The sequence below is a fragment of the Podarcis cretensis genome (genome assembly GCF_951804945.1).
Source record: "Podarcis cretensis genome assembly, chromosome: 1".
Classification (NCBI taxonomy): domain Eukaryota; kingdom Metazoa; phylum Chordata; class Lepidosauria; order Squamata; family Lacertidae; genus Podarcis; species Podarcis cretensis.
In genome coordinates, this window is record NC_137170.1 from 4,710,940 (window position 1) to 4,726,559 (window position 15,620).

The following is a 15,620-nucleotide window of genomic DNA, read 5'->3' on the forward strand; positions in this document are numbered from 1 at the left end:
TTCATCGCAGTTATGCTGTTAGGCCCTGCCATAAGCCATGCAACGCACTTCTCTGTGAGCTTACTCTGATGTAAGTCTGGCTGCATTCACTAGGACTTTTTTTTTTTAATTGTATGTATTACGTTGTGTGCTAGACGCTTCTAATCCCCTGGAATCAGCAAGTGCTGTATATGTGTGTCAATAAACCATATATCTGCTGTGCGTCATTTCTAAAAGGAAACACAGACCCTGAGCAAAGCTAATGGAATGCCTGGAATCCCACACTGCTTAGATATTGGAGTGGAGTGTGTTGCAACCTTATGCATACTGCGATGTTTGTAATCTAGTGGTGCAGCAATGAAACTGCTAGCACATTTGCAATACCTAAGCAGGGTCCAAGGTCCGTATAGTCAAAGCTATGGTTTTCCCAGTAGTGATGTATGGAAGTGAGAGCTGGACCATCAAGAAGGCTGATCGCCGAAGAATGGATGCTTATGAATTATGGTGCTGGAGGAAACTCTTGAGAGTCCCATGGATTGCAAGAAGATCAAACCTCTCCATTCTGAAGGAAATCAGCCCTGAGTGCTCACTGGAAGGACAGATCGTGAAGCTGAGGCTCCAAGACTTTGGCCACCTCATGAGAAGAGAAGACTCCCTGGAAAAGACCCTGATGTTGGGAAAGATGGAGGGCACAAGGAGAAGGGGATGACAGAGGATGAGATGGTGGGACAGTGTTCTCGAAGCGACCAGCATGAGTTTGACCAAACTGCGGGAGGCAGTGGAAGACAGGAGTGCCTGGCGTGCTCTGGTCCAGGGGGTCATGAAGAGTCGGACACGACTAAACAACTAAACAACAACAAAGCAGGGTCCAGTCTGGTTACAGATTGGATGGGGCATCCTGTACATACGGGGTCCAGCCTGTGGGAAACCCGCAAGCAGAATTTGGTCACAAGGCCTCTCTCCCCTCCTGTGAATTCCAGCATCTGGTATTGAGAAGCATGTACTGCCTCCATTATGGGAGACTGGCAGCAACTGGAAAGTGTTTACTGAATTCAGGAGGAGAGGTTCTCCTTGAGAATTGGGACCCCGGTTAAACTTGCAAAAATGTATAAAACATTTCAATAAGTGTTGGAAATGTAAAGAAAAGGAAGGGTCGTTTTACCATATGTGGTGAGAGTGTAAGAAGGTAAAGGGCTTCTGGGAAATGATTTATAATGAGTTGAAAAAGATGTTTAAATATACGTTTGTGAAGAAACCAGAAGCTTTTTTGTTAGGAATTACAGGAAGAGAAATCAACAGAAGTGACTATAAACTTTTTCAATATGCAGTGACAGCGGCAAGAATTTTAATGGCCCAAAAATGGAAACAAGAGGAATTACCGACATTGGAAGAATGGAGGCGGAAACTTATGGATTTTGCAGAATTAGATAAAATGACAGGAAAAATTAGATACCAGAAAGATCACAAGTTCACTCAGGACTGGAGAAAGTTTACGACTTATCTGGAAAATATTTGTGATGAACAGACAACGCTAGTCGGATTTAAAGAGGCTTTGTGAAACAGAAAGGGTATTGTAAAAGGGAAAGGAGCTGTAAAGATTTATAAACTGGCAATATAATTATAAAGGAAATGCGGAACAAATATAAAAGTATGAGGATTGCGGGGGGAGTGGGTGGAAGTCAAAAAAGAAATTGTAATATGTGGAATATGAATGTGTTTAAATAATTTGTAAATGAAAAACTTTCTTAAAAATTAATAAAAAAAGAAGAAGAGAGAATTGGGACCCTGGTGAAAGAACTACTGGTGCAATGAGTACTGCTGTCCTCTGGTGTGTGCACACCCTTTTGCTATTTCTCAAAGATGCATTTCCTGTCTACCTGCTCTGTTCTTGGAGCGCCTGAAGCAAGTCATCTCATAAGCATTAGAAAAGCAAGCCCCAAGGAAAAGAGTCAACAACAATAACACAGCGGATGTAATAGATAAACAAGCAACCACAGTCCTGTAAGCCACGGGGAATATCTACAGTTGCCACGATGCGCCCTGCATCATAGAGATGGTCCTCAGTTTGAAGAATCCTGGGAGCAGCGCCCTCACAAAACTACACTTCCCAGCACCCTTAAACTACAGAACTACAGGTGGGGCTCCCTCCCGGCCCTACCTGGAGATGCCAGGGATTGAATTTGAGACCTTCTGCATGCAAAACACATGTTCTGCCATTGAGCCACTGCCTTTCCCCTAATAATACAGTACAGTGTGTGCCGTCCTCTATAGTGTTTGCAATTCTTGCTTGTTTTGTGTCATATATGTAGATACAATAAACACACACAACATAACCGGCTGTACGTTTGAAGAAATAATATATACTATTCATTGTATAGGGACGCAGGTGGCGCTGTGGGTTAAAGCCTCAGCGCCTAGGGCTTGCCGATCGAAAGGTTGGCGGTTCGAATCCCTGCGGCGGGGTGCGCTCCCGCTGCTCGGTCCCAGCGCCTGCCGACCTAGCAGTTCAAAAGCACCTCCAGGTGCAAGTAGATAAATAGGGACCGCTTACCAGCGGGAAGGTAAACGGCGTTTCCGTGTGCGGCTCTGGCTCGCCAGAGCAGCGATGGCACGCTGGCCACGTGACCCGGAAGTGTCTCCGGACAGCGCTGGCCCCTGGCCTCTTAAGTGAGATGGGCGCACAACCCCAGAGTCTGTCAAGACTGGCCCGTACGGGCAGGGGTACCTTTACCTTTTACCTTTATTCATTGTATATTCACAGCCTAGGACCCTCGTACCTACGGGACCGCCTCTCCCGGTCTGCCCCACGAAGAGCCTCAAGGTCCATAAATAGCAAGACCCTAGTGGTCCCGGGCCCTAAGGAAGTTAGATTGGCTTCAACCAGAGCCAGGGCCTTTTCAACACTGGCCCCGGCCTGGTGGAACGCTCTGTCTCATGAGACCAGGGGCCTGCGGTATCTGATTTCTTTCCGCAGGGCCTGTAAGACAGAGTTGTTCCGCCTGGCCTTTGGCTTGGAGCCAATTTGATTCCCTCCCCCTTTCTTTTTTCGTTTCCTTTCTCCTCCTGCGATGAGGCTACATTTTAATATTTTAATGTTTCAATATTTTAATGTTGTATTTTAATTTTGTTTTTAAGTTGTATTCATTCAACTTATTTTTATTATTGCTTGTTAGCCACCCTGAGCCCGGCCTTGACTGGGGAGGGCAGGGTATAAATAAAAATTATTAGTATTATTATTGTTATTATTGTATGGAATTGTAGATTTCAACAGCAGCTACTACTATGCTATAAGATCCACTGTCCTGTGATATCACATATGAGTTGGTACTACTGATGAAGCCTAAGATGGTGGAACAAGGCTAATATTAGACTCTGTGAAAGGATTCTGTGGAACTGCAGCAATCTTTCATGTGGATTGTTGGACTCTATGAACAGGCAGGTGGAATAGACATTTTCACATGTACGGACCTTATGCATAAACTGATTAGAGAATGAACTGATCCACTGGGTCTTCTAGATTTTTCGTTGAACTTTATGAGCTACTTCTGTTGAAATCTACAATTCAATACAATGAATGGTGTATATTGTTTTTTTCAAACGTACAACCAGTTAAGTCTTGTGTGTTTATTGAATTTGTTTGTATATGTAAATACAGCATGCATATTCCAAAATCCTGTACCGCAGACATTGATGAAAATATTGAACAACATTTGACCTGGGACAGAGGCAATAGGACTATGGATTCAGGTCCGTCTTAAGGATATCTGGAGCCGTGGTGCAAAGATCCCTCCAGCACCTCCCCCAGCAAGTCCAAAACAAGGGAGGGGCGGTGGAAAATGTCCTCTGCCTCCCCCACCGCCCCAATCCCCAGTGTGGTGGCAGCAATCAAGAAGGAAAACATGCTGGCGGACATGCTCTCCGGCATTGGGGCACCCGAGAAGGCAACCTTTTGCCAGGAAGCAGGAGGACAACGACCGGGAGCAGGGCGGTCTTAAGCATATGCAGAGGCTTGGGAGGGAAGGTGGGAGAGCCAGCGTGGTGCAGTGGTTAAGAGCGGTGGACTCATAATCTGGTGAACTGGGTTCGCTTCCCCGCTCCTCCACATGCAGCTGCTGGGTGATCTTGGGCCAGTCACACTTCTCTGAAGTCTCTCAGCCCCACTCACCTCACAGAGTGTTTGTTGTGGGGGAGGAAGGGAAAGGAGAATGTTGGCCACTTTGAGACTCCTTAAAGGTAAAAGGACCCCTGACCATTAGGTCCAGTCATGACCGACTCTGGGGTTGCGGCGCTCATCTCGCTTTTATTGGCCAAGGAAGCTGGCGTTTGTCCGCAGACAGTTTCCGGGTCATGTGGCTAGCATGATTAAGCCGCTTCTGGCGAACCAGAGCAGTGCATGGAAACGCTGTTTACCTTCCCGCCGGAGCGGTACCTATTTATCTACTTGCACTGTGACGTGCTTTTGAACTGCTAGGTTGGCAGGAGCAGGGACCGAGCAACGGGAGCTCATCCCGTTGCGGGGATTCGAACTGCCGACCTTCTGATCGGCAAGTCCTAGGCTCTGTGGTTTAACCCACAACGCCACTCACGTCCCTTAGAGATTCCTTAGGGTAGTGATAAAGTGGGATATCAAATCCAAACTCCTCCTCTTCTTCTCTGCGGGGTTCACTCTCCTCCTGCGGAGGCTTGGGAAGGAAGCTGCACTCCCGCCAGCCATATAGTCGGAGGGGCGCAGCTGGCAGGTGTGCAGGGAAAGGGGAGGCTGCCGGCAAAGCTGCGCAACTCCCCCACTCACTAGGGCGCCCCTGAGAGGCTGGCGCCCTGGCGCAGCAAACCACTAAGACCAATGGGAAAGACGGCTCTGCATGGGTTGTTACCTCCACCTGGAATGACAGGGATTTATAAATTACTACCCGATGGGTGTAGCTACCTCCCAGCTGGTTGTGTATCCACCTTATGATGGTTCCTTCTAATTTGCATTTATCCAATCTGCAGGTGCCATTGTGAGCTGTCCTTGATAGACCAGCCGGCACATTCACGGCTCTGCTATTAATCATTAACACGCCCTGATGCATCAGCAAGTTGGCCCACAAGGTTGCATTTAAGAGCTGATGCAAAGATTGCTCATTGCAGCACACAGTCCCTGGCATCTCACAATTCCAGGGTGTGCTTTCTTTCCAATGCCAGTTGCCCAAATTGTGACCCACAACCAAATCCCAGGACCAATTCCACCCTTGCGTACTCAGTTACCTCTGAGCAAGTTCTGTTGAACTCAGTGGAGTTTAAGCAGGCATAAGACTGGGCATAAGATGATCACCTCATCTGTCTCCTGAGAAATCGCTATGTGGGACAAGAAGCTACAGTTAGAACTGGATATGGAACAACTGACTGGTTCAAAATTGGGAAAGGAGTACGACAAGGCTGCATTTTGTCTCCCTGCTTATTTAACTTATATGCAGAATTCATCATGCGAAAGGCTGGGCTGGATGAATCCCTAGCCGGAATTAAGATTGCCGGAAGAAATATCAACAACCTCAGATATGCAGATGACACAACCTTGATGGCAGAAAGTGAGGAGGAATTAAAGAACCTTTTATTGAGGGTGAAAGAGGAGAGTGCAAAATATGGTCTGAAGCTCAACATCAAAAAAACGAAGATCATGGCTACTGGTCCCATCACCTCCTGGCAAATAGAAGGGGAAGAAATGGAGGCAGTGAGAGATTTTACTTTCTTGGGCTCCATGATCACTGCAGATGGTGACAGCAGCCACGAAATTAAAAGACGCCTGCTTCTTGGGAGAAGGGCAATGACAGGCCTAGACAGCATCTTGAGAAGTAGAGACATCACCTTGCCAACAAAGGTCCGTATAGTTAAAGCTATGGTTTTCCCAGTAGTGATGTATGGAAGTGAGAGCTGGACCATAAAGAAGGCTGATCGCCAAAGAATTGATGCTTTTGAATTATGGTGCTGGAGGAAACTCTTGAGAGTCCCATGGACTGTAAGAAGATCAAACCTCTCCATTCTGAAGGAAATCAGCCCTGAGTGCTCACTGGAAGGACAGATTGTGAAGCTGAGGCTCCAGTACTTTGGCCACCTCATGAGAAGAGAAGACTCCCTGGAGAAGACCCTGATGTTGGGAAAGATGGAGGGCACAAGGAGAAGGGGGCGACAGAGGACGAGATGGTTGGATAGTGTTTTCGAGGTTACCAGCATGAGTCTGACCAAGCTGCGGGGGGCAGTGGAGGACAGGAGTGCCTGGCGTTCTCTGGTCCATGGGGTCACGAAGAGTCGGACACGACTAAACGACTAAACAACAACAACAAAGACTGGGCAGTAAATGCATGCCAATGTGTGTGTGAAGAGCAGGTGTGGTATAGTGGTTAAGAGTGATAGACTCGTAATCTGGTGAACTGGGTTTGTGTCTCCGCTCCTCCACATGCAGCTGCTAGGTGACCTTGGGCCAGTCACACTTCTCTGAAGTCTCTCAGCCCCACTCACCTCACAGAGTGTTTGTTGTGGGGGAGGAAGGGAAAGGAGAATATTAGCCGCTTTGAGACTCCTTCAGGTAGTGATAAAGCGGGATATCAAGTCCAAACTCTTCTTCTTCTTCTTAGAATTAAGGTGGCAATTTGATGCACACTTACACAGGAGTAGACGCGCTCTTGGCCTGATCCCGAAGGCTCTTCTTGTGTTCCCCGAAACAGGACCTGAGTCCAAAAGCATCTCTCTCTCCACCTGTTTCCAGCAAAACTGACTCTAAGGGTAGGGTCCCCATCCGACTATACATTTGTTAGACTATTGTTAGGAGACCCTGTTCCCCTCCCTGCTCTACAACTCCCCGAGAGTTCCCTGGGAAGAGGGATTGATTGTTCAAACATTGTAGATCCGGGAATTGTAGATCTGGGAAGGGAATAGGCGTCTCTCAGCAGCTCACCGCACCTGTAACAAATGACAAGGTCAAACTCAAGGTGCAAGTATACAAAGCGTTGGGGACAAATTTAACTATGAGGTCACCTTACCCCACAAATGCCCACTAATCCAGTTTGATCTGCAGAACTAGCCCTGCTATAGGTGCCACAGAATACCTGTTCCACATTTGTAGGAAATTGATTTTTCCGCATGGCTGTACCTACACTTTGGAACTCCCGGTTATTGACATCAGGTAGGCATCTTCACTGAACTCTTATTGGCACCTGCTAAAAACATTTTATATGTTTATATTGAAGATTCCACCCCTCATTTATAGCTGGTGTTAATTTTTGGAATGTTTTGATTGCTTTCCCTAATAATTTTATTGTTTTATCCTTTTTGCAAACCATGTTGAGGCTGTTTTTCAGAATGCAGCAACTATAATAATAGTCTTCTAAAAGTCAGATAGTTGTTTATTTCTTTGACATCTGATGGGAAGGCGTTCCACAGGGCGGGCACCACCACCGAGAAGCCCTCTGCCTGGTTCCCTGTAACTTGGCTTCTCACAGTGAGGGAACCACCAGAAGGCCATCAGAGCTGGACCTCAGTGTCTGGGCTGAATGATGGGGGTGGAGAAGCTCCTTCAGGTCTACTGGGCCGAGGCCCTTTAGGGCTTTCAAGGTCAGCACCAACACTTTGAATTGAGCCCGGAAACGTACTGGGAGCCAGTGTAGGTCTTTCGTAACTGGTGTTATGTGGCCTCGGCAGCTGCTCCCAGTCTCCAGTCTAGTTTTTAGAAGACATCTGAAGGCAGCCCTGTTTAGGGAAGCTTTTAATGTTTAATAGACTATTGTATTTGGAAGCTGCCCAGAGTGGCTCAGGAAACCCAGCCAGATGGGTGGGGTATAAATAATAAATAATTTAATTATTATTATATTATTATATTTAAAAACCAAGTGGTATATAGAGTTTATGAAATAGTAAATAAATCACAGCCCTGAGGATTCTTTGGAGAAGCCATGATTACCTATTTAAAGTTGCTGTATGCACAGTGCAAATGGGGCCACAGCCATTGCGGCTAGTAGCCACAATAAGAACAGGCCCATCTATCCCAGCATCCTCTTCTCACAGAGGCCAACCAGATGTCTGTGGGAAACCAGGGAGAAGGATTCCGGCACAAGAGCCCTTTTTCCCTTGCTGTGGTTTCCATTCCAACAATTAGTATTCAGAAGCATTTCCTGCCTCCAACTGTGGCTTGTAGCCATCCATGACCCTTTCTCTTTTAAAGCCATCACTTCCTCCTGGGCTTCTCCCTGCTGAAATACAACAACAACAATTTATTAACAATTATTATTATTATTAGGGACGCAGGTGGCGCTGTGGGTTAAAGCCTCAGCGCCTAGGACTTGCCGATCGAAAGGTCGGCGGTTCGAATCCCTGCGGCGGGGTGCGCTCCCGCTGCTCGGTCCCAGCGCCTGCCAACCTAGCAGTTCAAAAGCACCTCCGGGTGCAAGTAGATAAATAGGGACCGCTTACCAGCGGGAAGGTAAACGGCGTTTCCGTGTGCGACTCTGGCTCGCCAGAGCAGCGATGTCACGCTGGCCACGTGACCCGGAAGTGTCTCCGGACAGTGCTGGCCCCTGGCCTCTTAAGTGAGATGGGCGCACAACCCCAGAGTCTGTCAAGACTGGCCCGTACGGGCAGGGGTACCTTTACCTCTATTATTATTATTGTTGTTGTTGTTGTTGTTATTGTTTGTACCCCACCCATCTGACTGGGTTGCCTACTCCGGGCAGCTTCCAACACATATAAAAACATAATAAACCACCAAACATTAAAAACTTCACTATGCAGGGCTGCCTTCTAAAAGTTGTTTCCTGGACATCTGAATTGCTGCCTTCCCCAGGGCTTCTAAGATTGGATAGCTTTTCGTGTCTCTGTAGGAAATGTATGCTTTTGTTTGCGTTCTACAATTCCCATTTAATTCGCCAAACTGAATTAATAATAATAATAATAATAATAATAATAATTTATTTATACCCCGCCCTCCCCAGCCAAGGCCGGGCTCAGGGCGGCTAACAAGCAATAATAAAAACAAGTTGCATGAATACAACTTAAAAACAAGATTAAAATACAATATTGAAACATTAAAATATTAAAATGCAGCCTCATCACAGGAGGAGAAAGGAATAAGAAAAAAGGGGAGGGAATCAAATTGGCTCCAATGAAGGCTTGCGTCCGCTCCGAAATAGCGCCGGGTGATGCAGTGCACGCATGCGGCTTCCTCGGGAGCAAGCGTGCGCCTGGCAACGTCCGGCGCGCCGGCCAGGCGGGGCCGGGCGGCTTCCTCCGCCAATGAGGCCGGGCCAGATCAGGCCGGGGAAACCCGCCGGCCGCGCCGCTCCTCGCCTGCGGGCCGGGCCGCACGTCCACCGGCAGGAGGCGGAGGCAGGAGGCGGGACGGAGCCGCCCCGCCGCCGGCGCTTCGGAGCTGAGCCGCCCGGCAGAGCCACATCACTCGCGCGCAGCCATGCAGCCGCTTCTCGCCTTCCTCGTGCCTCTCCTCCTGGGCTGCGCAACTTGCGCGCAACCGCCGGGCTCCGCCGAGCAGCGCTGCTTCTGCCAGGTGAGTGTCGCGCGCGCGCGCCCCCATCCGCGCGCTCCCCACCCTCGCCTGCCGCGGGTCTCGGGGAGCGCCTGGTGCGTAAAAACGCAGCGCCACGGGGTCTGCTCCGGAGGAAAGGGATCCGATCCGGTTGGGGATTCGGGTTGCGCTGTAAACAGCCGAGGGGGAGAACTGGTCCCGGAGCCCCCATCCTCTGAAGGCACTCTGCACATGCTCAGGCCACGATGGCGGTCTGGATTCAGGAGCTGAATTGGTGATGGGTTGGAGACGTTCGGGGGTCGCGTTTCCTTTTCCACGCGCCTCTCCTTGGAAAGGTTTTTTTTTTTTTTTTGCTTTTTGGCTGAGCTTCTCTCGTTAATCTTTAGGAGACGCAAATCACTGTTGATCTCCTTCTCCTTAATTACATTATTCATTGATGATTTGCATTGCTTAATGAGACTTGCGGTGGCGGTTCAGCTCCTCCTCGGCGTGCCCTCAGTCCCAAAGGCGCTGCTCCTTACACCGGCTGCTAATTGCGCCTTCCTTCTTTCAACGAGAGCAGGGAACTCCCAGGGCGCAACCTGCCGACAACTGGCAGTCCGATCCTAAACATACGCAGCGGTAAATCCCGAAGAGCTGTCTTTTCAGGAAGCGCGCAGAGGGTGCCAGAGCCTTGGTGCCTTTGGGAAGAAGGAAGGGGTGAAGAAAAGCAAGATCGGGGGTTCCACCCTGCCTTGGGAAGTGTTGCCTTGACTGTAGAAGCTGAGACCCCTAAAAGTGTAGTAGTAGTAATAATAATAATAGGGGGACGCAGGTGGCGCTGTGGGTTAAAGCCTCAGCGCCTAGGGCTTGCCGATCGAAAGGTCGGCGGTTCGAATCCCTGCGGTGGGGTGCGCTCCCGCTGCTCGGTCCCAGCGCCTGCCAACCTAGCAGTTCGAAAGCACCTCCGGGTGCAAGTAGATAAATAGGGACCGCTTACCAGCGGGAAGGTAAACGGCGTTTCCGTGTACGGCTCTGGCTCGCCAGAGCAGCGATGTCACGCTGGCCACGTGACCTGGAAGTGTCTCTGGACAGCGCTGGCCCCTGGCCTCTTAAGTGAGATGGGCGCACAACCCCAGAGTCTGTCAAGACTGGCCCGTACGGGCAGGGGTACCTTTACCTTTAGTAATAATAATAATAATAATAATAATTAATAATAATAAATTTATGTATATGCCGCCCATCTGTGTTGCTCCAGCCACTCTGGGCAGCTCCCAACAAAAAATAGTAAACACACAATGCAACATCAAACACTAAAAACTTCCCTAGGTAGGTTGTGGTGGGTGCTCTGGATATGTCCAGAGGCACCCTCTTCTTCAGGGGTCAGCAACCTTTTTCAGCCGGGGGGCGGTCCGCCATCCCTCAGACCATGTGGTGGGCTGGAGTATACAGTACAGTGGTACCTCGGGTTACATACGCTTCAGGTTACAGACTCCACTAACCCAGAAATAGTACCTCAGGTTAAGAACTTTGCTTCAGGATGAGAACAGAAATCGTGCTCCAGCGGCGTGGCAGCAGCAGGAGGCCCCATTAGCTAAAGTAATGCTTCAGGTTAAGAACGGACCTCCGGAACGAATTAAGTACTTAACCTGAGGTACCACTGTATTTTGAAGAAAAATATGAACAAATTCCTATGCCCCACATATAACCCAGAGATGCATTTTAAATAAAAGGGCACATTCTACTCATGTAAAAATATGCTGATTCCCGGACCATCCGCGGGCCAGATTGAGAAGGCGATTGATCCTGCCCCCGGGCCTTAGGTTTCCTACCCCTGCTCTTCATTGTTACTTTGTACATTCCAATCCCTACTTCAGGTCATGCCCTGTTCAGCCCTCATCCTGCCCCAGACATCACCTGCAGCACTCACTTTAATGGAACAGAGCCAGACTGTCTTATAGCAACCCTGTTATTTCAGACAATCTACCGGTACTTCCTAGTGGATCAGGCTTCAAACTGCTTGCTCAGTCTTTGACTGAGCAGGGGATCCAGACCTAGTATTGCAGCTTTCCCCAACCTTGTGCCCTTTTCTTGCTTTGGGCATCCCTAACTCACCAGCTTAGGGAAGGCTGGGATAGATTCCTGTCTCAGATTTCTAATATTTTGTCTATGTGCCTTTTGCAAAATGAAATCGGATGCATAAGGTGGTATTCCAACAAAGTAATACTGTTAGTGCGAGGAGTTTCGGCTGTGAAGCAAAACTTCCCGTCCTTTCTCTGTGCACCCCTTAAATTTGTTTTGGGGGTTCCCCTGAAAACCTCTGGAGCAGGCTTTGGAGAGGATGCAAGGGAACAGTTCTGTGGTACAATTAGAAATATTGCACCAACAGGACTGCTTCATTGGATGCCGCCCATAGAATTGTAGTCTGGTAAACAGACAGTCACTGCCCCAAATCCTCCTGGTTTGACTCTGATCTCCCGTCCAGCTTTTCTTGAATTAACAATGCTTGCCGTTTTAGCCGTAACAGAAATTTCTCCCTATTTTCTCCATGGCCTTCTCCTCCATCTGTTTGCTGAGTTCTTTTTATAGGGGGTGACTAAGACTAATAAAGGGACGCAGGTGGCGCTGTGGGTTAAAGCCTCAGCGCCTAGGACTTGCCGATCGAAAGGTCGGTGGTTCGAATCCCTGCGGCGGGGTGCGCTCCCGCTGCTCGGTCCCAGCGCCTGCCAACCTAGCAGTTCGAAAGCACCTCCGGGTGCAAGTAGATAAATAGGGACCGCTTACCAGCGGGAAGGTAAACGGCGTTTCCGTGTGCGGCTCTGGCTCGCCAGAGCAGCGATGTCACGCTGGCCACGTGACCCGGAAGTGTCTCCGGACAGCGCTGGCCCCTGGCCTCTTAAGTGAGATGGGCGCACAACCCCAGAGTCTGTCAAGACTGGCCCGTACGGGCAGGGGTACCTTTACCTTTACCTTTAAGACTAATAAGTTATTCCTCTGTCACTTGCAATGCTTTTTCTTTGTGTGTGTGTGTGTGTGTGTGTGTGCAGGTGCCTGGAGTTCTTTAATATGTTCTTTTGAACTCTCTTAATGTGCAAATGACAGAGTGGTGGAGAAGGAAATGCAGAAGGTGTAAACAGAGGTGGCGTAGTGTGTGAGCAATTACGTCAGCCGTTCTGAAATGTGTCCTTTCCTGGGTGGTAGACAATACAGTACTAGACTGCATTGCCTGGTGGAAAACCCCTCCCTGTGGGCTGCATTTACCCAGGAGAAATCTCCCTCGTAAATGTATTTACTCTTGAGAAGTTGCCCCTAAGTTGCCATTGAGCTGGTGGATTTATTTACCCTTTGCCCAAAAGATCCCACCCAGGCTGGGTTGCATAGATCATAAAATCACATTGATCATAAAAAAAAAAACACATGCAAGAACATTCTGCATGTGATTGCCATGAAACGAGAGCAAAAATAATGGAGTGGCCAAACAGAGACAGCAATGCTTCTGGAAGTCAGTTGCTGGTAGCCATGGGAAGGGAGAGGGGTCTTGTGTTCGAATCCTGATTGCAGGTTTCCCAGAAGTGGCATCTGGTTGGCCAGTGTGAGAAAAGGTTGCGAAAAAGTGTGCATCCTCAGCAACTGCTAGAAAGAGATTGACACGGGTTCAAGACAGGGCAGGTCTTTCCAGAGCTAGGGTCCTGCTGTTGCGCTTGGTCATTGGGGGTTGCCCTTTGCTGTGGGTGGGAAAGTAAAGGTAAAGGGACCCCTGACCATTAGGCCCAGTCGTGGCCGACTGGGGTTGCGGCGCTCATCTCGCTTTATTGGCCGAGGGAGCCAGTGTACAGCTTCCGGGTCATGTGGCCAGCATGACTAAGCCGCTTCTGGCGAACCAGAGCAGCGCACGGAAACGACGTTTACCTTCCCGCCAGAGCGGTACCTATTTATCTACTTGCGCTTTGATGTACTTTCGAACTGCTAGGTTGGCAGGAGCAGGGACCGAGCAACGGGAAGCTGTATGCCGGCTCCCTCAGCCAGTAAAGCGAGATGAGCGCCGCAACCCCAGAGTCGGCTACGACTGGACCTAATGGCCAGGGGTCCCTTTACCTTTAAGCTTTAGCTTATACGCAAATCCATAGCTGTCAACTTTCAGATTTGAAAATAAGGGATCAGCAGCCTCGCCTGTCCCGGGGACAGTCTACGGGATATCTAACAATCTGGGAAAGCAGCGGGAAACGGCACTGGAATAAGGGAATTTCCCGCAAAAAAAGGAAGGTTGACAGCTATGCGCAAATCTGGCACTGAACTTGAACAGGAAGCATGTCGGGTTTGGCATCTTTCTGGCGTTTGAAAACTTCCTTTTTGACCTGTGTGCTGCAAAGTCGCTTCCGAGATTTCCTGGGCTGGATGCAAGTGATCTCCCAAGGTGTGATTCTTGCATTTCATGGGGTTGGGTTAACTCATCCTCTGTGATTCCATGAACGTGGGCAACTGGGAGGCCCACAGGTGGGATATTATATACTCTGACCACCCACCCCCTCAGTATGGCCCAGTGAAAAGTCCTGAAATGGGGCGTTCCAAGGGCAGAGGTGGGACTGAGCTAGCCTGGGATCTGGTGGATCCCAAACCGGTCTCGCCGTCATCATGAGAGCAGGACCTCCACCTTCTGTTGCCGCTGCCATGCTCCATAAAGCCTTTCTGACAGGATGGGGAGTCAGGATTGTGCCCAAAAGCTTTCGCTAATTCACCGCTGGGAGCAACTTGCAATTGTAGAAGCTGATACAGGAGGAAGGGACTCCATTTCCTTAAATTGCAACTTGACTTCCTTTCATATTTCAGAAAGCAATCTATATTGAGGTTTTAGGCAGGCCTGGTTTTCAATCGCTGCTTGCCTGAGTGACAAACCTTGCGGGGTTGTTGTGAGAATTTAGTGTAAGCCTTGGGAGAGGGAGAAATAAAAATACAACGGCGTTAAAAACTCCTTCGGGAGGAAGGGCAGGATATAAATTCAATAAATGAATAATAATAAAATGCAAAAAAACACCAAAAACATTTTAAAAACAAATACATACGCATATTTTGTTGATGGCGAGTGATTAAAAATAATAAATTCTTTAATTAGTTGATTGGTCTGGTGAATAAGAATCTAAAGATCGCTTTGCTTGGTCAGAGCTAGGTACGCCCAGCGTCCATTATCTATCAGGCGACGGCTAAATTTCTCCAGTTGGCCATGATGAAAATGCGTCCTGTGTTTTCTGCCCAGCATCTGACTCCAACATCTGTAGGTACAGTGCCTCTGACCATGGAGGCTCAATTTAGTTGGGGGCGCCCCAGCTAACAGAGCTTGCGTTCTGACTCATCCTTTCGTTTGAACATCACACCCAAGCTATTGTGCTGTTGCCACATCTCGAGGGAGTGCATTCTGCAAGTTAATTATGTGTTGTGTGTCTGTGCAAAAGTTCCTTGCTGCCAGCCGGTGTGTCTGCTGGTTGACTCATTTGCAAGGCTGGGAGGGGAGGGGAGCAGATTCCTTCTCTCCTGGAGAGAAAGAGAGAGAGAGAGAGAGAGAGAGAGAGAGAGAGAGAAACTTAGAGGTATAGAAGGGATACACCAGGGGTCAGCAAACTTTTTCAGCAGGGGGCTGGTCCACTGTCCCTCAGACCTTGTGGGGGGCCGGACTATATTTGGGGGAAAATATATGAACGAATTTCTGTGCCCCACAAATAACCCAGAGATGTATTTTAAATAAAAACACACATTCTTTTACAGTCATACCTCAGGTTACAGCCGCTTCAGGTTGTGTTTTTTCGGGTTGCACAGGCACGGGTTGCGAACGCTGTGGGTTGCGAACGCTGTGGGTTGCGAACGTGCATCCCACACGGATCATGTTCACAACCCAAGCGTCCACTGTATTTAAAATTAAATGTTAAAACACCAGGCAGGCCCCACAAACAACCCAGAGATGCATTTTAAATAAAAGGACATATTCTACTCATGTAAAAACATGCTGATTCCCGGACCAACCGCGGGCCGGATTGAGAAGGCGATTGGGCCGGATCCGGCCCCCGGGCCTTAGTTTGCCTACCCCTGGGATACACACCTTCTCTGTCTTCAGTGAGATTGGAAAAGCCATGCATTTGAAAAGCCAAGCCAGCTAAACCGG

At 48.8% G+C, this 15,620-nt stretch overlaps 1 protein-coding gene across 1 annotated transcript in view; it reads left to right on the top strand.

The window, feature by feature from the left end:
- Window positions 1-9,248: 9,248 nt before the first annotated feature.
- ERO1A (endoplasmic reticulum oxidoreductase 1 alpha) overlaps window positions 9,249-15,620 on the top strand; it is a 39,672-nt gene continuing 33,300 nt past the window's right edge. The window contains exon 1 of the mRNA XM_079958637.1: window positions 9,249-9,511. Coding sequence (XP_079814763.1) covers window positions 9,416-9,511 — 96 coding nt within the window. The 5' untranslated portion in view covers window positions 9,249-9,415. The remainder of the gene's footprint in view (window positions 9,512-15,620) is intronic.